At 40.0% G+C, this 22,992-nt stretch overlaps 1 protein-coding gene across 3 annotated transcripts; it reads right to left on the reverse strand.

Annotated features, from left to right (window-relative positions):
* Window positions 1–102: 102 nt before the first annotated feature.
* Window positions 103–22,469, reverse strand: LOC113029924 (uncharacterized). 3 transcript variants are annotated; one of them, XM_026180953.2, is made up of 6 exons: window positions 22,324–22,469; window positions 12,099–12,302; window positions 9,043–9,105; window positions 7,985–8,048; window positions 7,303–7,479; window positions 103–7,218 (listed from the first exon to the last, which is right to left on the reverse strand). In XM_026180953.2, exons 2-6 carry the CDS (start codon window positions 12,286–12,288, stop codon window positions 5,619–5,621), a joined length of 2,094 nt encoding a protein of 697 aa, XP_026036738.2. In that variant the 5' UTR covers window positions 12,289–12,302; window positions 22,324–22,469; the 3' UTR covers window positions 103–5,618. The 3 variants fall into 3 exon arrangements, with proteins under 3 accessions (XP_026036738.2, XP_026036736.2, XP_026036734.2); XM_026180951.2 differs by lacking the exon at window positions 22,324–22,469 and adding an exon at window positions 22,164–22,296; XM_026180949.2 differs by lacking the exon at window positions 22,324–22,469 and adding an exon at window positions 13,895–14,097.
* Window positions 22,470–22,992: the final 523 nt, after the last annotated feature.

Here is a 22,992-nt window from a genome sequence, read left to right on the forward strand (position 1 = left end):
GTTATTTATGTAAGTCATTACCACCTGAATCACTTGGCTCTTGTGGCATTATCTAATAAGGAAAAAAGACACACTCAGAGCTTTCAGAAGCACAGACCAGAGTTTTGTTTTGTTTTTTATTGCATCAGAATATATTATAATCCATCTGCTTATTTACATTTTCTTTAGTGTTTGTATAATATTTTACAAATATTCCAAGCTCATCACAAGAAACATCTCTCAAACACTCACACTCCAGGATTTGATCAAGCCAATTATAGTAGTTATTTTTGTTTGCTTGCTTATTTATTTCAGGTTTTGCAGCTTTCAGTGGCGCTTCAGTAGCAGCACGAGTTCTTATCTCAATGAACCACACAAATTCCAAGAACTGGTTTTATCTTGTCAGCCTGAAGCAGAAGAAAAAAATGCAACTAAAGTGAAAACCAGATGACGAGTCATGTGACTTTACATACTTTTTCTACTAACAAATATCACGTTTGTTTGTCAGTATAGCATCAGTTCCTCACACGCGGACAGTACAGGTGATATGTGAAGTATAGACCTGCCTTTATTCTGGTTTTAACTTCGATCAGTCAATACATAATCTGACCTCTGCATAAAAACACAGCACTGTCCATGAGGTCAACTTTTATATTTAAAGAAAAGAAATCTGTGAAATTCATTGCAATTGAAGCTCGGAATGAGATATCTTAGCAACAAATGGTTCTGAATAACTCGATGCGATGCTGCAATCCAGTAAACTTGACTCATGATTTAAGTTGAATTCATTAACCTGTAGAAAACAGACAGACTGATCTAATCATGGTTAACCAGGAACATAGTATCAGTGTTTAAATCATCGGCTTCATTTTGACCGAATACAATTATGTGAATGAAAATCCAGCTTTACATGGAATCATATTGTTATCATCACCACAAAAAGAATAGGTCTTAAATCATGGGCTCCATATTTTTTTATAATCCAGTCACTATACTGTATTTGAGCTTTATTTTTAATTGTACTTAGTCTAACTGGAAATTTTGATATGTTAGAGGTAATTAAGAATGTCAAGTTTTCACTTCAACTGTAAAAATAAAAAATAAAATAGAACATTAATGAATCATCTGCACTGAACTATACTTTTTATTAACCTCTGTCTCTCTTCCACAGCATGTCTTTATCCTGTCTTCCTTCTCTCACCCCAACCAATCACAGCAGATGGCCCCGCCCCTCCCTGAGCCTGGTTCTGCTGGAGGTTTCTTCCTGTTAAAAGGGAGTTTTTCCTTCTCACTGTCGCCAAACTGCTTGCTCATAGGGGGTCATATGATTGTTGGGCTTTTCTCTGTATCTACTGTACAATATAAAGCGCCTTGAGGCAACTGTTGATGTGATTTGGCGCTGTATAAATAAAATTGAATTGAAGAGAAAATAAGCTACAGACACCTGCTCTGTTAAGGCAAATCATAGGCAGTTCATATAGTTATTTTTATGTTTTCAAAGAGTATATAATATATATGCATGTAATGCCGAGTTAACTGTTATGGGTGTTTAATTATAGTGCATAAGTGAAAAAAAAACTTGTGTCTTTCATATACACATATCCAGCTGTGTAAAACAAACAGCCCTGTGAACGTATCATGTTGAAAAGTACAGACATGTTAATGCTGCTAGAAAAGTTTGCTGGAGAATAATGGAAATACACGCTAACGCATGAAGATGCTATATGTTCATTCATTTATAGCCATGCATAACACTGCACAAGGAGGCAAGCCACTCAGAGAATGGAATGAAAAGCGAACGCATGGGAAAAAATGAAAACTGGGACACTAGACCAGGGACTTCTGGGTTTGTTTCTCACAAGGACAGGAAATAATGCTGAACTCTGAACTGTGTCTCTTAAACTTTCTGTTTTAACACAGCTGTGAGTCCCAGGGCTCGAAGCACACAAGAAAGTATAAAGCTGAATAAATACAGATTAGCCCCATTTTAAGGCTACATCATTGAGAGCTAAGTGAGATCAAATTTGTCTATAGCTTATATTGTAGCTTGCTAAACAAGCATATAACTTTGTGCTCCATTCTCTTGTTCAAAGATGGCCAAAACACCAATATTGTGGTTTCTGTCAGTAGTACGGAAAGTTGTATATTAACATTTCACATCCTGTTGTTCTCCCTGCTTTATGAGAGTGTTTTAGGCTTTTCTTCATGAAGTGAGGGAGGTTCTATACATTCAAAGATCAATTATATGATAATGTAGTCTGATAGCTATAGCAGCTTCAAACAAATTAAAACTTGTGTGGTTATCAGTGCTCAGCCTCATCAGTTATTTTAGTGACTAAATGAGTAAAGTGTCGTTACACAAAAATGGAACTAAATTTCTAAACAACTAAAAGCAGACAATAAGTCTTCTTCTGGCCTCTGGAATATATAAGTAGCTAAGTATGCTTCTGTAGTTGAAGCATATAATGACCTTGTTACTATTAATATTCATTAAATTAGACAATATATAGACATAAAAGTAAAGTTATAAATAAATAAAGAATGAATAATATCACCCTGGTTTTACTCTGACACGTGGCCTTTCTTCATATAACCATGTTCAAGTTTCACAGCTACGATCAACTGTACAATCAAATATTGCAAACAGAGTGCATGCATCAATAGAGATCCAGTCTATTCACTTTTATTTTATATCATGTAAAATGTTACAAGTTGCAGTTTAGCATTCCCAATATTTTGAAAATGTACACCTTTACATTATTTTTATTTTTAAGTTTACTTGGAAGTTGCCTGCAGGTTGACAGCTTCTTGGGAAGAAAGTGCAGCTTAGTCGTCCAAACGACCAGCTGACAGTTTGCTGCTCTGCTTTCCAATATTGTTTTTGCATCAGTTTAATGTTGAAAATAACATGTTTGATTTATGCATTTATTTACTTATGCATTCATATTTAAACGACAGAAAACTGAGCCATGGTGTGGGGTTAAAGAGGTTTGTATTTGCCAATGAAAGTGTCTAGCACCATCATAAAAGGCAAAGGTTCTTGAACAAAGTAACAGTGTGCAAGTCCTTATCGGGGCACTACTACTGACAGGGCACATACAGAAGAGTGTATATCATAAATGTTCTGCTGTCAAGGTAAAGTTCTTTGTTGTGCTGTCACCTACTCTCCTATGAATGACAGTTAGCAGTAATTTAGCACAAATATTAATTTGGGGGAAAGAAAATGGAATAATAGGACTGTTTGAACCAGCTTGCAACATTTGCACCTTTATATAGCATAGCATCAAACACAATTACAACTTAATGGAGAGCCAGCACATTAATAAATCTCCAGCTGCCCATGGAGTCATTATGGCTCCACTTTGCTTCACAATCTAATGGATGTGTTGTAAAGAATTACTGTTTCAACCATCAGCTAGACCATCTTACATCTCAACAGCCCGCTGATCCACAGGTCATACTACAGCCATTAGTAAAAGGATATCACTTTATGTAAAAATGATGGGCTCTGCTATCACCTCAGCTATAGCTAGCTTAGTGCTCATGTCCATGCACTAAATGTGAAAGAAATAACCTTCAAGTACATATCTTCTGCAGTTCAGCCAATAAACACACTTTTTTAATTCAAAGACGAAGCAAACCTAAGTTTCTGTAACACCGGGTGTTCAACATAAAATTACACCTGCAATACACAGGAACCATTCATTCAGGATCTAGTGTGGTCACTAGTGTTTTTAGGCCCATCATGATTAGATTTGCCAGCCATCGTATGAATATGCTCATCTTTGACTCGAGTTATTTAACAAACAACCATTTTGTGTTCATTTCTGTGTGGTATGAAATCTTGAAAGACAGTGAACACCATCTGTTCATGTTGAATATAAAAGCAAACTTAAAAATCACACAATTCAACACTCCTCAGGAGTTTCGTTAGCATGCTAAAGTCTGCTAATTACCCCTGAAGTCAAAGTACAGCTGAGGCTAATAGGAACATGATTTCTTTTAGCAGCTGTGGAATTAAAACCTACGGAGCCCCACAAGGGACAAAAAAATGACAATGAACTTTTGTGAGATCCAGAGTTACTTTTGCGAGATCTCGCAAAATAGGCCGCATCCTTCGCAGGTCGCATTTGAAGGCCGAGTCGGTGTATCCTTCGTGGTCCAAACTATCCCAGAATTCATAGCGCACCCCAGCCACTTCCAGTTTCCAACAATGGTGGCAGCTACTTAGTTTTAATATTACTCTTTCTGGGTCTCAAAATAAACTAAACTAAGATATTTTGAGGCAAGAATGTAGCTGTGTAAACTTCAAACATCTGCTCGGTTTATCAAGACATCACATATTTGCAAAAGCGCTCCGATGTTTTCGAAGACATCTGTTACCCACCGGCTTGAACCTGACCGCGAGGTCGAGGCTTACTAGAGCCGGGGGGAGGACCATACTCCCGGCACACTGTGCCTCGACCTCACGGTCAGCTTCGAGCTGGCGACCTCTGAAGGATGCGGCCTATTTCGCGAGATCTCGCAAAAGTTCATCTCCATTTTTTTTTCTCCAATGTCCTTTGTGGGGCTCTGTAATAAACCAGCATGTGGGAAAGAATAATAATTTTGACGTGATCGTGGAGCTAGACAAAAAGTTATTGAGATGCATCTCGAGAAAAACTTGATGAAATGTCAAAAAATGTCAATGCAATCATTCTAAAAGATACAGAAATTTCATTCAAGATCACCAGAGGTATTGAGATTCATTCAGAATGAATGTCTGTAAAAAATTGACTCAATGACTGATCCATCCAATTTATATCTAAACAACTTTGTTGAAAAACACTTTGAGAGTTTTGAGGTAAAACTGGATGTTCTATGTCATCTTTTGTGAGATAAACAAAAGAACAAGGATCACTAAACATCAGTTTCATCGGGAAATTTGAAGTAATGTCAGTGGTTGATAAGGTAACATCACCTATAGTTGTGTTATTTTCTTGTAATCCTGTTTCAGCCACTTTAATTTCTCTTTACATTTCTTCACTATGAGGTGAGTATTTTTTTTAGCAGGTTTAGAAAAACTAAATTGCATCTTTGCTGTCAGTTCTCTTCTTTCTGATTTGGTCCATTTTTAGGGCTCATGTTAAAACTGTTGTTTGTATGGTAATATTTTGCCAGATCTACATTCATGTGATTGACCAAACTGTATCTGGACAAATCACTGTATGTTTGCTTCACTTATGTCCTACTCTTACACACAGCCCAAAAACAGATCTAATAACTTGAATTTTTAGCTACACAGTAAAAAGTTCCTCCATCGGTTCCCAGAACTTTGACAAAGCTCCGGCTGTGAGAAAGTGTGTAGAGCTTAGAGGATTCCCATCATTTGGGGATATTTGGTACTGAAGTGCTTAGTATGGACCAAAGTGTGAACTGAAGAGTGGTTATCCATTATATAAAGACAATTTGAAATTTGTGTGGATGGCTTTTCAATCAAGCATCCAGTCCAGTCCCCCTACAGTGTAACCAGTTAATAATTAAAAATATGCTCATGGTTATTTTATAAGAATGCCTTATTCTACTCAGTGGTGGCAACAGTCACTTTCTTTAGATCAGCACTGGACACTTAACTTTTCACCACTTTGTGACTTCAGCTGTCAGTCCTTTTCCATCTTCAGCTCCACTTCTTCCTCCATTAACTGTGCTCCTTCCACCTGCATCACCTTGCAGTCTCTAATATCTTCCATTTCCATCATGTCCTCCTTCTCTTGACTCAAAGACGGGATAACCTCTACACCAGAAGTTTTTCCGCTCTGGCTCTCAGGTTGTGTAGCACCTGGTACAAAATCTTCTCCTTCAGCTGATCTGATAACCCTCTTGTCTGTTTCAGCTCCAAGTTCATAATCGTCTTCTTTCTGGTCGTTAGTGGTTGACTTCTCTTCTTCCACCATTGTGACAACAGAGAACTCCCTCTGGCTGTCAGGACTGGCTTTAACAATGGTCACACTACTTATTCTGCCACCTTGAGGTGAGGAGGGAGACAGGCTAGAAGGTGACAAAGGTAAACTGCTTGATCTGTCTTTAAAAAGTTGTTCAGGTGAAGATGAAAGGGCAGAGCTTTTAGACTCCCCTGCTGCAACTGGTGACAGTTTATTTTTTTTTAGAATTCCAGGTCTCTTAAATTCTAATTTTTCTTCAGCTTTGGGCATTGTGGTGCCTTCAAGCTCTCTCTCCGGAGCCCGGGCTTGTGATGGACTATAAGTTTGTCTAAAGGATGAATAGGAAACAGGTGATTGGCTAGACATTTCTTGGTGAAGTGGGAGTTTCGGGCTTGGTGTGAGGACACGAGGAAGTTCTCCTTTTACAGCTTCTGGTGGCATATTTTTTGAGCCAACTTTGGGACTTGCTGCCCCTGCTAGGGGGGATGTAGGAGTTTTTAATGAAGAAACTGAAGATGGCATCTTGATTGGGAAGGAAGATGAAGGGGATGAATCTAGGGTTAAACCTGGTTCCATATCTGAACCAGAGCTTAGGTCTTGAATAAGCTGAGAACCTGTCCTGGAACAGGCGTCAAGCTGACCAGTATGAGTGACAGAAGTGAAACCTGGAATTGATGTGGGCATAGGTACAATGGGTGTAGATGTCTGCAGTGGACCAAACTCATATGCCTCTTCAGGTTTTATCCACTGACCCTCAACATTTACTCCCTTCTCAGATGGAATAGGAAGAGAACTTGGGGCAGAAACAACTGTACTCCCGGCTGAAGACTGGATCTTTTTACAAGGTTCAGGATTGAGCAGAGTTTTAATCTGGGAAGAAGGAGAATTAAGAGAACTTGATGTTTTGTTCTCCTGTTGTAGCTCAGTCTCAAGTATGGAATCAGATTTAGTGCCATGCTGAAGATCAACTTTAATGTTCTTAACAGGCACGGGCTCTTCCAGCACTACAGGTTGCTGCTGAACAGCAAATTTAACCCCTCCAATATCTTTGCCCGTCTCCTCCCCTACCTTCATACCTACAGGGTCACTGCCCCGCCTTAGCCCAAATATAGTCACGCTCTTTTTTCTTCTTCCCACATTTGCAGATACTCCACTGGCACTTTCTGAAGGTCGGCGGACTTCCTTAAACATGCTTCTCAGGTTGTATCCGCCATCTTTCCTATCATCGCTGTCTTGGGATTGGTCCAGCTGGTCCCCTGAAATGGCCAATGGACTTGGCCCACCATGAGACTTTTTATCAGTGTGTGTCACTCGGAACCTGAAAGGATTTCAATAAATTAATTACAAATCCTCTTATTTGTCACTACTTTATCTCTGTGTCTGTCCAGTTCTTCATTATTACCTGCCAACAGAGAAGACAGTCTGTTCCCCAGGTCGTTGCTTGGCACGTAGGGTTCTGCTTTGTCTGCGGCCTTTTTTAGATTTAATCTGGGCACAGAGGTGGCAGGAGTTGTGGTCAGTGCCTGAGTGAACTGTGTGGAGATGGGGAGGAATACCACCAATGGACTCCTTACGCAACCTGGCCATTAACATGAGCAAAGTTTTGAAATTAGATTAAATACCTTTCTACCTTAAATAGATCAGAATGTTTTATCCAGCTCAATCCCCTCAGTGCCTTGATTTTACAAGAAACCTGAAGCTACCTTACAGTCTCTGGCTCTAAGATGTTAATGTCCAAATCAACCCCATATTTTGGAAAATGGGGAAAAAAGTGAAGTCCTAGAACATTTAGATCACACTTAGGCTACGTCCACACGTACCTGGGTATTTTTGAAAACGAAAACGGAAAATCTCCGTTTGCAAAAATACCCGTGTACGTGTGGACGTAGCCTTAGATTATTAGAGTCTCAGTGACGTTCACATAGGCAGATTCTTGAAGAATGCCCAGATCATCCTTATGACTGGGTCATAAAATGTGATAAAATGTGTAATTCTTTAACGGTTAATGCAATAATTGTTAGAGGTCATATAAAAAAGTAAAGATTACCATGTAGTGTAACATAGCTTTAGCTGAATAAGCATACCTGGGGTCATGACGTACGCAGACTTTATGGTTTCCCAACATCTCATTGAAGGCTTCCATATTTGCTAGAGGACACAAATAAAAGAAGTAAATAGTAAATTAACAGGAATACAACTTCTACTGTTAGGTCCTGGGTCCGTGATCCAGTTTTATGTATCTGGACATTTTTGTTCCGGTTTATTTAATGCTCTAAAATGTAGTTTATGTTCCTGGCTTTGGTTCTTATTGTTGCGTTTCTGCCTTGTGTAGTATTTGCATCTGTTTGTCTTGTAGTTTTAAGGTTTCTGTTTCTATGCATGTTACATGTCACCCTTGTCATTTTACTCCCAGTCCTAGTGTCACATTCACGTGTTTCTGCGTCTTGGTGTTAGGTCCAGTTCCTGTTCCTGTCTCGTCAACCTGATTAGTGTCAGCTCTGTTCCCACCTGAAGCCTGTTCCCTCATTACCCATCCCATGACATTATGAAGGAACTGCCCACTCCCACCCATGAAATAGCCTTTAAGTCAATAGTCCAGTTACTTTTGGTCCCTTTAAAAAGAGCGAGGCACACGTCGAGGAGCTGAAACTCCTAAACCGGGGGTGCATCCCTACTCCAACACAGCTGAATCATATGGTTGGATTACCTCTTCAGCATGCCATCAAGTCTGACAAAGGCCTGATAACAAGCCAATCAAACGAGCCATTTGATTCAGGTGTGTTGGCACAAGGATGCATCTAAAAGCTGCAGGACAGTAGCTCTCGAGGACTGAAGTTGGACACCCCTGTCCTAAACCCTTCATCCAATTTGAATGTGGATACCCTTAAATGAAAGTTGAGAGTCTACATCAGGGGTCTTGAGGGCCGGTGTCCTGCAGCTTTTAGCTCTCACCCTGGGTCAGCACACCTGTATCAAATGAATAGTTCATTACCAGGCCTCTGGAGAACTTCAGACCCCTGGTCTACACATCATTTCCATGACCATTATATAACTATAATTGGAATATGTTATAGGTTTAGAATTTCCAAATTCCAACAAGAAATTAAAAAAATATTGAGAAAATATTGGTGGGTTCTGTCACCTTCATTTTGTATGATACATTTAAGGATCTGCTCCACCGTGTCCTGGTTCTCTTCATCCTCATCTGAAACACAGTAAAACAAACACATTCATCTTCTAGCTGATAAATTCCTTTTATTTTGTTCTTAAAACATAAGAGAGTGAAAGTCAAGATATGGGCCTGAATGCAGGACCTGGCAGAAGGTGGCAAGCAGACCAGCCAACCATCTCTGGAGCTCCACTATTCAGGTTTACTCTGCTGGCATTTGTCTGTACCAGGACAGCCACAAGGTAATGGGGCTATTTACTCAAAGCTGGGGATCTGGTGTGTGCCTATGAGAGCATGTCCACACACCAGTGGGCGTGGGTGCGGAACAAGTGGTGGTGGTCAGATTTCTAAAGTGTGCCGTAGTTCAGTCTGGAAGGTGCTCAGCTGATGTGTGTCATCAAAAGAAGACACTTCAGTGATTCTTAATGGCAGAAAGGCCATGTACTGTCAGGGAGAGACTCACCTACTCACTTCTGCTTTTCACAGTGCTGCAAGCAGCAATGCTAGCTGGCACTGTAAGCTAGAGGCACGTGATTCACATCACTTCAGTTTTATTTGCACACCGCTTATTGCAGTATAACGCAGGGAGTGTTCAAGGTCAGCTGATCCAGACCCAAAACGGAAAGCTTTAAGACTAATCTTAACATTTTTGTCAGAAGAGGGACCTGAAAGTTGAAGGCTCTGCCTCCCATCCTACTTTTTACCACAAGTAAAGTGCGCTCTAACGAGGTACTATGCTACACTGAGGTCTTTAAGATAACATGGAATTCATCCCAGAGGAAATGAAGGGAAGCCAGTAAAACTGCTCTCTTTCTAGTCCCTGTCTGCTCCCACTGCAGCATTTGGATCAACTGAAGGATTTTCTGGGAGTTTTTAGGTAATAATAATTATGATGAATTACAGTAGTCAAACTACAAGTAACAAATGCAAGTGGTAAATGAACTGGTTGTTATACAACGCTTTTCTATGCTTAACTGCTTTCTATCTAACATTCACACACATACTTCGATGGATCCATCGGCGAGCAACTTGTGTTCAGTATCTTGCCCAAGGATACTTGGCACACAGACTCGAGCAGCCAGGGATCAAACCGCCAACTTTCCGATTAGCGGATGGTCTGCTCTACTATCTGTTAAGCTACACGACTGGCATCTCAGCTTCACGCTAAGACCGAATGTTTCTCATTTTAAATTTACTGTCACGGGTCTGTGACTCAGTGTTTTGCGTTTGTTGATTAATTTATATTCTTCGATTATTGTTATTCAGGGTTTTGGATATTCCTTAAGTTGGCCTGTGTATAATCTCAGTCTCTGGGTTTTTCTCTCTGCCTGTTTCATGTTTCCTGTTTTATTTTGGGTCGAGTACAATAACCTCAGTTTTATCTGAATTAAGAAGCAGGAAATTAGAGGTCATCCAGGTCTTTGTCTCTTTGGTGTGTGTTATCTGAAGCTGGGTATCATCTGCATAGCAGTGAAAATGTCTGCTATGGTTTCTAATAGCAATGGGAACTATTTAGAATTCAACTTATTTTTAATTATGTAGCGCAAACTCAAAACAACAGTTGCATCAGTGCGCTTCATATTGCACGGTAAAGACCCTACAACAATACAAAGAAAGAGAAAACCCAACAACCCAAACAGTGGGAAGGAAAAACACCCGTTTAACAGGAAGAAACTTCCAGCAGAACCAGGCTCAGGGAGGGGCATCTATCTGCCACGACTGGTTGGGGTGGAGAGGAAGAAGAGACAAGAGATTAATGATAACAAATGACTACATGCAGAGAGGTGTATAAACACATTGTGGGTGGAAAAGGTGAATGGAAATCAAAATTTCCACAGAACCCTGTGGAACTTTATAATTCCAGCCTTATTGTGTTATGAAGACTCCCCGATTCCGTGAACCAATTGGAGTCTATTAGATAGTTATGTAATAGACTAGCTACTAACCAAACCACTGCAGTGCCTTAATATGTGCAGCACATACTATAATATCTGTAATAAAATATTGTGCTGGGGTCTAGCGCAGAGATGAGTCCCCCGCAGAGATCATAAGATCATCTGTAACCTTCACTAAAGCCGTTCCTGTGCTGTGAATTTGAAACCTGACTGAAAGTCTTCAAATGAACCTCTGCAGATGATCTGTTAGCTGGTTTACAACTACTCTTTCAAGAATCTTCTAGATAAAAGGAAGGTTGGAGATATGCCTACATTTAGCGAAGACAGCTGCGTCAAGCGATGGCTGTTTAAGTAACAGTTTAACTACTGCCAGCCTAAAGTCCTGTGGTACGTGTCGGTATTTGGTTCATTTATTAAGGAAAAGATTTTTGGAGGTTAACTCTGAACAACTGGAGCAAAAAATGTAAATAAATATCAATAGTATTGAAAGCAGCTGCAGGTAGTGATACAGCTGCGAGATGGTTATGAATGATCTTTTCTTTAACAATTAAAACATTCATGAAGGGAAAGCTTTGCTCAACAGAGCTCTGACTTTCAGCCCGGCTACAATCACTGATTACCAGTAAGATGTTCTAGTTTTACAAAGTATTTCTCCAGGCTAAATGATGATCTTTGAAATTAGCGAGACGCTATTTCCTCTCCAGCTTACGAGTCATCTGCTTTAACGTGCACATCTGTGACATGACAAGCACACGAGCACAGCCACTACGATAGATGTGTTAGCAAGCTAACAATAGCCCACTGTTTGTCATTGTTGTGGTTAAATAAATGAATGCAGCTTTAATCCTCTATTTATGTTACTAACAGACACTGTCACAAACAACAAAATGTTTCTGTTCGCTCTGTATTATTGTAGAGTCTTTATCTTACAATATAAAGCACCTTAATGCAACTGTTGCTGTGATTTCTTGCTATACAAATAAAATTGGATCATATACATTACTCATAGTACTCTAATAGTAATCTATTACAAATATATATGTAATTGTCACATGCACAATAATGCCAGTATGGCTAACTTAAACCTTATTTTACTTTCTGTCTTCCTTGATTAGCCTTTTCTCTCCAACCCACCATCTGCATTTTCTCCTAGCTTCTCCTCCTCCTCCTCATCCCCCACGTCGGTTCGACAGTGATAGCCCTTCTTCTTCAAGAGGTGGCAGATTAGGAAGCCCAGCAGTCCCGTAAGAAAGAAAAGGAAGACCACCAGAAACATTATGTAGGGTGGAGGCGTCCCTGCCCCCATGGCTTCTAATTCAGTCATAATGTGGCTTCAACCTGAAACAAAACAGAATCCATGTCATCCTTGAACTCCACTGTTGGGACAGTAATGATCTAAGCAGGAACATTTTTTCAGAGGCTGCAACATTAACATCAATATTAGGTTAAGAGGATAGAGAGACTCCTCTAGAGGAAGTGGACGTGAAACAGAGCAGGAAGAAATGTGTGTCATACTACGTGCATGCCTCATCTGTATTAGTTAATGCAAATGCCACACACACATCTACTGTTGTCTTATTATAGGCAGTTAGGCTGTGAAGGGTTGTTTTCTAACCTTTAGCATGACTACGCTTTAACAGGGTGTATGAGTTGTGAAAGTTACGTACGTGTTTTCTATCATAAACTAATTATTATTTAGTTGAAAGTTTTGTCATGGTCCTCCTGTGCGTCTCCACCATCTCTCTTTGTCTCTGCGTCTGATATTGTGCTTGTTGCTCTGTGTGTGGGTGTTTTTACCAGCCTCACAGAGGCGGGATCCTCCTGGAAGCTCCGCCCTCTGCACCTGAATCAATCAAGCACCTGTGGCTCAGCTGGCACTCAGCTGTTTGCTACTTAAGCTGGGACCTGACCTTCAGTCTTTGCCTGAGTGTTGTCTAACTGTAGTCGTCTGCACTGTGTCTCTCTGCAAGGCTCTGTTTCAGTTTACTGGCTAAAGAGTTTAATGCGTCTCTTCCTGTGGCAGGACGGCCCAGTGGAGTTTGGAGAAAGTGTTTGTTGCTTGGCGGATTCTCGAGAGACTCAGAGGATCGGGAACTCGGATTCACCGACCTTCCTTCCAGGGAATTTTGTACAAATAGGACGTTTGAACTGAGAACTTCAAAAAGACTTTGTATAGAGTACTGTCTGCACCAACACTGTAAATAATCTCAGTCCTGCATTTGAGTCTGGCCAGACAAACCGTGACAAATGTACCTTTATTTAAAACACCTGTTTGTCTAATTCAGAATAGTCTCAAGAATTATATATGTATCTTACATTAAACCTAATAATTATTCTATTAACACCAGTAATTGTAACACTCATATAATCTTTTTAGTGGTATTTTGGATTATATTACAGATTGCGTGAAGTTTTTTTAAACATACCAACAGAAAGCCATGGAGGCAGACATGATTAACAAAAAGATCCAAAGATGTATTTTGGATTGCATTAACCCCACAAACACAAAATCCAACTAAGCCCACAAAGGGAATCCAAAATCTCCTGGAAATAGGAGTAAGAACAGGAATCATGAGGGAAAGCAAGCAGGCTGATGACAACAAATCCCACACACGTGTTCATGTAGTTCCTGAAAAAATTCCAAATCATTGACATTTTCTTATGGTTAAAAAAAAGCTTATGTGTAGTAGATCTTAGACAAACACAGATCTGGAAAAAGGTGTCACCTGCAAACGTCTCAACCACTCAATCTTTTTCCTGCTCATTGTTTACCATACTCGTCTTATTCTTCATTTACTTTGCTTTGGTTATTGTAAAGTCTCTTAGGCTCTGCCCAGGCAACAGTTTCACCTACAAATACACATTATAGGTTCAGAACTCAGCTTTTTGTCTGTTAAGCAACAAATATTCCTGTAACAAATATTTCTTACCAGGTTCACTGCCTGCGTGGACACATCGGAACTTGTGAAAGTCTGCGATGTTACTAAAAAACAAGCTACTAAAAGAAACCAATAACAACAAAGCAAAAACGCTGTTCAGATTTAGCCGATAAACATTGTTTCCAATGAGTGTGGTGGATAAGAAACTATCATACAGCGTGTGCCCCTCCAGTCTGGCTTCCCTTTAGCCCCACCTTTTCTGTCTATCTCCAGAGAAGAGATGGGGGCGCAGGGCAACCACGTCCTTTTTATTCACAAAAAGAAATGTTACAAAATCTTTTACAAGTAAAGCTTTATGCCTGTAGTACAACTTGTGCTTTAATGTAGTGATACTACAAACTGTATCATAGAGAAAGGTTAGAGTCATGTATTTGTAGTATTACTGTGTATATGTACATTTTACATAACGTGATTATGAATAACATACTTGCATACATGTACTGTATGGTGTAACATATGACTGCTTATCAGTTTGGCCCTCCAGCTGGCTTATCAGCATCCAGTTACGCCCTTGCATGCATGCACGCGCACACACACACACACGCACACACACACACACATGCACACACACACACATGCACACACACACATACTGTATTAGCACTTGTTCCCTTTGAAAGTGTTTTTAAGCAGTGATAACAAATATCATTAGGATCATATTCAAAATAGAAAATCTTTGTGAATTGAATAGTTATGTGGCAATTATTCAAAATGTAAAGTTCACAGAGGAGGCAAAAATACACATCTTTACTTGAGTAGAAGTACAGATACCTGTGTTAAAAAATACTATGGTAAAAAAAATTTAAAAAGTACTGATTCAACTTTTTTACTCAAGTAAAAGTGAAAAAGTACTGTCTCTGAATGTACTCAAAGTAAAAAGCAGCTCTTTGAAGGATATTTCTACCAGCTACTTTTGTGGAAATCTCCTGGAACCTTGTGATATATTAATATAATAAACAAAATAATATTAATATATAACTTTATTTGTGTAGCTCAGTTCAAAAACACAGATATACAAAGTGCTTGACAGTTTAAATAAAAGCCACATGTTCCAACACAGAGACATGTGAACAGACAGGGTTACACATTCACTTTAACATTGGGTGGGATCGCCAGTAACAATTAGAAGACCTGATCAGAGACGTCACTGCAGTGATAAGGTTTCAGGAGTTCTGATATATAAGCAGGGTCCTGTTTATGAAGAGCTTCATATGGTAAAAGAGGGGGATTGTAAAGCTGATTCTATGCAGGACTCAGAGATGTGAAAAGCCAGCTATGATAATCATGGCAAAGGAAAGTGAAGGTGTTTACTAAAGGTTTCAGATGCCCGAATGACAGGAAAGATTTGCTTTGCAATGTTTCTGAGGTGGAGAAAGCCAGACTGGGTGAGCTTAGAAATCTCAGATTCAAAATTCAGTATTGGTGAAACATGATAACAAGGTTCTTAGCAAATGTTTTGATGTCGCTGGAAAGGGGGGCAATGTACTGACTGACCTCGTTAGAGAAAGCGTCGAACACGAGAACATCAGCTTTACTGACACTGAGATGGAGCAGAGGGAGGGGTTCGCTGAGGTATGAGAAGCTGCTGAGAAAAGTAAAGCTGTGTGTCGTCTACATAGCAAAGGTAAGAGTGTTAAGTGAATAGCCTGAGGGTTATATCCATCTCCCCCTCTCTCTCTGCAGATAAGTCAAGCAGGACTAAAATAAATGTTCATCTTCATCCAAGCAAATAGGTCATTTTTACTGAAGCTGTTTCCGTGGTGTGGCTTTGTCTGCAACCAGATTGGAGTTTACCAAACATACTGTTTACCTCAACTAGCTGAAGGAGCTAATGAGCCAAAATCCGTCAGGAAAATCAGACTCAGACAACAGAACTGAATGAGAGACCTGGGTTGAAAGGGCACCGACCTGAACAATGACCTGATCCTATCGATCTTCCCAGTAAAGTCTTTGCAGTCATTAGAAGCTGTGCGTGGAAGGCCACAAACTGAGGAGTGTGGATTGTGTTTATCACCACTGATCAAACTAAAAAAATGAGATGTTGTTGGTTCTTTAATGAGCTGAGTGTGGTTAGGAACTCCCTCATGTGGAAGTTAGAAAGAGTTATAACTGCAGACACACTTCAGAGGCAGAAGCTTACACAGCACTGTTAGGTATTTTAGTACCATGGTAGCATTTACTGGATATTGTTTTATAGTGACATTATGCAGGAAAACTCTGTCATTCAATAAGGCCCCTTTTGTTTTAGTTATTTTTCTCTTTGACCCAAGAATTGATGTGTGAGAATCACAGGCTGGTACAAGGTTGAAATACCACAGAGATCACTCCCTCAGCTACATTAGTTTCTTAATCTTTTAGATGCCTGTTGAAGGCCAAATGGTTTGTTTCAGATTTCACTAATGTAAGAACTCTTCGTTTTGTGCCTTGAAAATATGTCGCTGAGATAATCACAATTGTAGCTGAACTAATAAACTACACAAAGGATGCTTCTTCACCCAAGGGCAGGAAGACGCTGCCTTATCTTGGTCTGTACTGGTTTAAACTGATAATCTGCTGTCTCATGAATTTTACCCTCTATATAAACTGTTGTACTTGTGAATAAAGTTGAGTCACTTTGGGAAGACAATCTAAAGCAGTCTCTGTTTTCTTGTTCTCCCAAGCTGCTCCCGAGCTCGTACTAACACGCTGAATGGCATGCTTGAATATTACTTGAGAATATATTTGACTGTGTTACAGACTAAGGGACATTCTCTGCTGATAGACGTCCACGCCTCGGAGGAAGCCGATCCACGGAGTAGGCCCTGGAAACAGTTTCCTTCAAGCACAGTCATTAGATTATTATTAAAAATGGTCAATATGAGACATTTCCATCTGCTTTTTTTATTGATAAGCATCATGATTTTAAAAAAGGACACTTATTTGTACTTGTTGCAGAGACTGGGCCTCCCTTTGGATTCTGCTTTTTAATTCATTACCTGCGCTCTGACTGTTAAATGCCACCAGGATTGCAGCTGAAAGAATATTAACTAAAACTGTCTTAAATATTTAATTATAGTCCTGCAGGATGTTGTCCTACTGATAGAGTTGGACAAAATCTGTTAAGTACTTTTCTCTGACTTTCCTTCCTTGAATACTCATGCAGTGCTTTTAATACTAGACTTTTGTGCAGTACTGTTCATTCATAGTTATAAAAGGTCAGAGGGGAACCCGCATGCTAACTTAGCGAGCTGATAAGCAGCTTTGCTCTTTCTAATTCCCAGATAATTGAAAGATAAAGAATTTAATAAACAAAAAATGCAAAACAAACAACACCGTATTCATTTTGTAACCTTTTGACCTTTTTATTTTTATAAGTTACATTCTTGGCGTGAGCGTTTCGAGTGCATACTACCAGAACTGTCATCAGGGATGATTTGCCTTTGCTGTATTTAACATTTGATTTAATACTGTATTTAACTGAAAGACTTACTCCTCAGTGTTGCACTTCTCTGTCTACAGGCTGTATTCTCAGAGATTTTCTTCCCTCTTCCTCCTACTTTCCAGTCCCAGCCTCTCTTCCTTTCCTTTTTATGGAATTCTGTTTAACGTCTGTTTTTCAGAGTGAATACTCCAGGGGCTAAAGGGAACCCCAAGAGGAGTAATGTCTCATAGTTTGTTTGCTTTTCTAACTGAACTGTTCGTTCATTTGGCTGTTGTTCTCATGTAGAAGAACGTGCACTAGAGATGCATTTTTATAGCAGTCTACGATGAAGCATTTACACACAAAACTAGAAACGGATTGGAAATACTTGTGCACTCACTCTGAAATCTTGGGGGGAGACATATTTAGCCTCACTTGGTTTTCTGCAGACAGCTAGACCTTCACCTGCTCCCAGTTATATTGTTGCAGCCTTGATTGCCACGGCTTCAGTGCTGACCCACTCGTCACATGGCCTTCGTGGATGACAGACGCCTATTCGGTTGTTTTTTCTGAAGTTTCGACGACTTTTTCTCTATGAAATGTTTTGTGAGGAATTTTTCATAATCAGAGTGGAGCATCTGAGCACAGAGGAAATTAGCTTGTAAATTTAGGATTTCACATTATGCTCATTTTGGAGTATAATCGACATCTCAAAGGACTCGAATATCCAACTTGTAAATGCAACACCCAGCATTTCATCTAACTTCACAGTAAAAACATTTTCTGTCATATACAAAAGCAAATGTCATTCCAAAGACATTCAGCGAGCGCCTCCTACCCGACTCCCACTGAATCAGCTGATTTTTTTTAATGATAACTTAAACATATCTGATGCAGCCATGAAAATGATTTGCCCTTTTCTTGTATGAAACCTTGTACATAGCTATCTACATACTTTCATCATTTTTAATCTCTCATAACTTCTTAAGTAGAAGACTTACACATCATAAAGCCAATCTCTCTTTTGGCTTTAGCAAGAACGAGCACTCAAAGGACATTTTTAAAAACCCAATAAAACACATTACCAATGCTGTAATAGTTTTGATCAGCTGTCTATACCACATGGTGATATGACCCTTTAAATATACAGAAAAAGACTATTCAATTTTCCTCAAATAAACGATCGAAAACAGATCCTGTCAGGATTCACACGGACAAAACCAGACACAAATCCATCCAGGATCACAAAAGCAGTTTTGCTGTGATACATCTCATAAGAATGATGCTCAAGGTCAGTCATGGAAAACAGGCCTTCATTTCTGGCACTTGCAGTGGATGCAACATTTGTTTCCCCGTAGATTTAAACAGAGCTTAAATTTGTTTGAAAACCTTGTATACCCGTCTCCTGTACGTAGACGTTACAAGGGATCAAAACTTCAGTCAAAAGAACACAGTTGTAAGGCCCTGTAACTAGGATCATTTTAATGGATAAGTGGAATGGAAATTGCACAATAATGTTACGTTATTGTACAAAAACCCATCAGGTGAAACTCTCAGAATGACGGAGACACATTATCACACTAACAGTCTCCTCTCTCTCGCTCTCCCATCTTAAAGAACCAAAGAGCTCAGAGAAGCAGAGAGATGACTCAGCATCCTCATGACCTCAATAGTATCTCTTCCCTGTTTGTTTCACGATATGCTTGCAACGCTGCCTTACGTCAAAGAACGGTGACATCAAGATCTATAACAATTTGCATGTGCTACATCAGAGAGGGAGGAGAACGTTCTAGACCACTCTGTTGGTAGTTTAATATTAACTTTATTCTATTTCTATAATTAGCTTTTAAAATGTCCATGGATATGAAAACTGAGTGGCAAGGACTCATTTTACACAGTAAAACTCCCAACGTGTTTAAACTGGTTAACATGAAAGTACTGCTAGTGATAATACAACTGGTCAGATGGGAACACGTTTACATCATTCTTGCTTCTCCATGATGTCTTTTATTGTCTGCATTTAACAGTGTTATTACCTGAGATAACTCTGGTCCCACCGTACATATTTAGATGAACTTCTTTCTAACTGGACCAGGCTTTAAGTCACTGCAGCACTAGCTGCACTTTTCAGCCATAGATGTTATCTCAGTCTTTTATATACAGTCTTTGTTTCCAATATTTTCACACTTTCGAGTATAAAGGGATGATGGAACACTGTGTTGCATGAGCCCGTGCATAATTCGCCTCCATGGTGGGAGGAATGCATCACACCATTTCTTCAGATTTGTCAGCAGCTGTACTCATGCTGGGGAGGCTCTTTTTTAACTTACATCAAAGGTTTTGTAGTGGATTCAGATACAATACGTTGGGAGGGCCCTGAAGTCCACATATTTTCCTCTTGAGCTTGTGAAAATATAATAACTTTGCCTTGTGGCATGAAATAGCAGCTGATGTTAAACTGTCGCCACAAAGTAGCGAACATGGTCAGCAGTACTTAATGTGGTTGCAGCATTAAGACCATGACAAACAAAACACTATTCCACATATCATTACGATGAGCAACGAGTACTCGGCAGGTTAGGCAGTGGGTCCATGCTGTTGCCCCCCATCTGCAATCTCAACAGAAACTGCAATAGCCAATGAGCAGTCATACCTGCCCCCCTTCATCACATCGGTTTGGTTTGGTTTTTCTAAACCAAGACAACAATATGAACACACTCATCTCTAGGCATTTCCTAGTTAGTTAGTTAGCTAGGACTAATTAGGCAATACTTAGCTGTATATAGTTAGACAACAAAGCCCATTAGTTTTGGCTGGAAGCATGCACTTAGTATTGTTAGGTATTTTAGCACCATGGGAGCATTTACTGGATATTGTTTTATAGTGACATTATGCAGGAAAACTCTGTCATTCAATAAGGCCCCTTTGTTTTAGTTATTTTTCTCTTTGACCCAAGAATTGATGTGTGAGAATCACAAGCTGGTACAAGGTTGAAATACCACAGAGATCACTCCCTCAGCTACATTAGTTTCTTAATCTTTTAGATGCCTGTTGAAGGCCAAATGGTTTGTTTCAGATTTCACTAATGAAAGAACTCTTCGTTTTGTGCCTTGAAAATATGTCGCTGAGATAATCACAATTGTAGCTGAACTGATACACTACACAAAGGATGCTTCTTCACCCAAGGGCAGGAAGACGCTCCCTTATCTTGGTCTGTACTGGTTTAAACTGATAATCTGCTGTCTCATGAATTTTACCCTCTATATAAACTGTTGTACTTGTGAATAAAGTTGAGTCACTTTGGGAAGACAATCTAAAGCAGTCTCTGTTTTCTTGTTCTCCCAAGCTGCTCCCGAGCTCGTACTAACACGCTGAATGGCATGCTTGAATATTACTTGAGAATATATTTGACTGTGTTACAGACTAAGGGACATTCTCTGCTGATAGGTGAAGGTACATTCTCTGCTGATAGACGTCCACGCCTCGGAGGAAGTCGATCCACGGATTAGGCCTTGGAAACCGTTTCCTTCAAGTATCATCATACTGCCATCATAATAAGCTGTAACAACACTGTAAACTAGTAGCACAATTTCAAGTGTTTATGTTCATCTTAACCACAGACTGTACGTAAAGGTTGGACACAGCCCAATGCATTTGGTTAGTATTTTATGACCAGCTGCCATCTTGGTACACTATATTGCCAAAAGTATTCACTCATTCATCCAAATGCTCATTCCTTCCATTGCCACATGTGTATAAAATCAAGCACCCAGGCATGCAGACTGCAGACTGGGTCCCTGTCAGGGACTAAGACTGCATAGAGCCGCTGAACCCAAGCCTTACATCACCAAACACAATGCAAAGTGTGGATGCAGTGGTGTAAAGCACGCTGCCACTGACTCTAGAGCAGTGGAAACACGTCCTCTGAAGTGACAAATCACGCTTCTTGCTGGAGTGAATGAGACAAAAAACTAACCTGGAGAGTGTTTGTTTATGTCACTGGGGATGTTTGAACTGATTTTTTTATTCATTCATGTGGTTATTTATTCTTTGGACCTTCTGTTGTTTTTATATTTTCATTTCACACCCAGTTATGAACAGCACATGGCAGTCATTTCTTTAAGTGGCTGAAATCATTCATATAGTTCTGTATATACAGCTTGAATCATATCAGCATGAGTGCAATCTGATAAATATTTGACCAGCTTCCTGTGGGGGGGCTGCGAGGAGAGGAAAACCATTCCAGGGAGGAGGGATTTTTATTATTATTCTGGGCCAGAAAATCATTAATCGTATCTTAAGGTCATTAAAGACCCGCTGGAGCTTACCTCTTAGCATCAAACACACCGACTTGCTTTTAGCACCGATGATAGATTACGACATCGCTCTCTGATTGTAGAGTGATCCAAGAGAATCACCAAACATAATTGGGAAATGTTAAACTTTTATACGTTTTTTTTAAACCCTGCAAATATTTCATTGAATCAAAGACAACTGCCTTCTCAATCGGGTCACACGGGATCCATATTCCCGTTTCCGAAATGTACTGGCAGCCTGAGAATCGTCCCTGTTTTGTGAAGATTTCTAAAGTAAATGTAACACTAAGATTGGACGAATTAGTGAATCAACGTCAGCCGAATTCACAAGTGCTGCCCATATATTCCTAAAATGCCGAGCACTCTATTTTATTCGATAAATGTACCGTCTGAAACGGCACAAAACTTTAAATCCTGGCGACTCGTAATAGAGTTTGGCGCGTAATTTTTCTTAGCCTCGAAAGGCTACAGTACTGCGTGTTTCGGGTCTGTGGTCTATGCCATCATCTACCATAGCGCTGATTCACTCCATTATTCAGCTCACCTGGTCAACAGCAGCAAAAGCCCACCAGCATCCTCGTCACTGTGCTCACATTCCGATACCTGAGAGGACAGCGGTCCCCCACACCCAGCGTGAGAACGTCTCCTGAAGGTTAAATACGAGGCAGTACCACAACACAGACACACCTAGCTCGGATCCTCACCTTCAGCCAGGCAGGCTGGGACACAGCCTGGTCCTCTCACACTCAGTGTACCTGCCGGTTTTGATAACGTCCCATACTGCAGCCTTCTCTCCGTGTCCTCTGGCCCGAAGGGGACGATGAGGTTTGCTGTCAGCTGAGGAGAGCAGGATGACAGGAAGCTCGGAGGCATGTGTGCTCCATAGGCAGCTAGTGCTGCAACTTTGAATTTAACCTTTGTGTCTCCACACAGTCAGCTAAGCTGCAGGCTGACTCTTTATGTTTCTCTTTCTGCTCGTTTAAAGATGTTGTCAGGTGGGGACATGAATATTTGATTTTTCAAAGCCATTTTTCTGATAGACGTTTATTATAGACGTGACTGTTAAAAGAATAAACTAAAAAAAGTCGCAGGCTTTAAGTAAAATAAAATGCACATGTTTTTTGGGCCAGTGGCCAGCCATTGATCAGAACAGATAACAGCAGCATCTCTGGGGATGTGAGGACTGAGGAGTTATATCTACAATCTTTGTTTATTGTCCAGCTGGATCAGCTCACCATGCCTTCTTGTTTTCTATTGTATGGTATTCTTCTCATTAGTGCTTTTTAAAATAGACCTAATATGCTTTGTTTGTTGTCATATACAGTGGTATTTGTTATAAGGAACCCCATTAATCAAATCAAATCAAATCACTT

The sequence above is a fragment of the Astatotilapia calliptera genome, chromosome 2 (assembly GCF_964374335.1).
Source record: "Astatotilapia calliptera chromosome 2, fAstCal68.1, whole genome shotgun sequence".
Classification (NCBI taxonomy): domain Eukaryota; kingdom Metazoa; phylum Chordata; class Actinopteri; order Cichliformes; family Cichlidae; genus Astatotilapia; species Astatotilapia calliptera.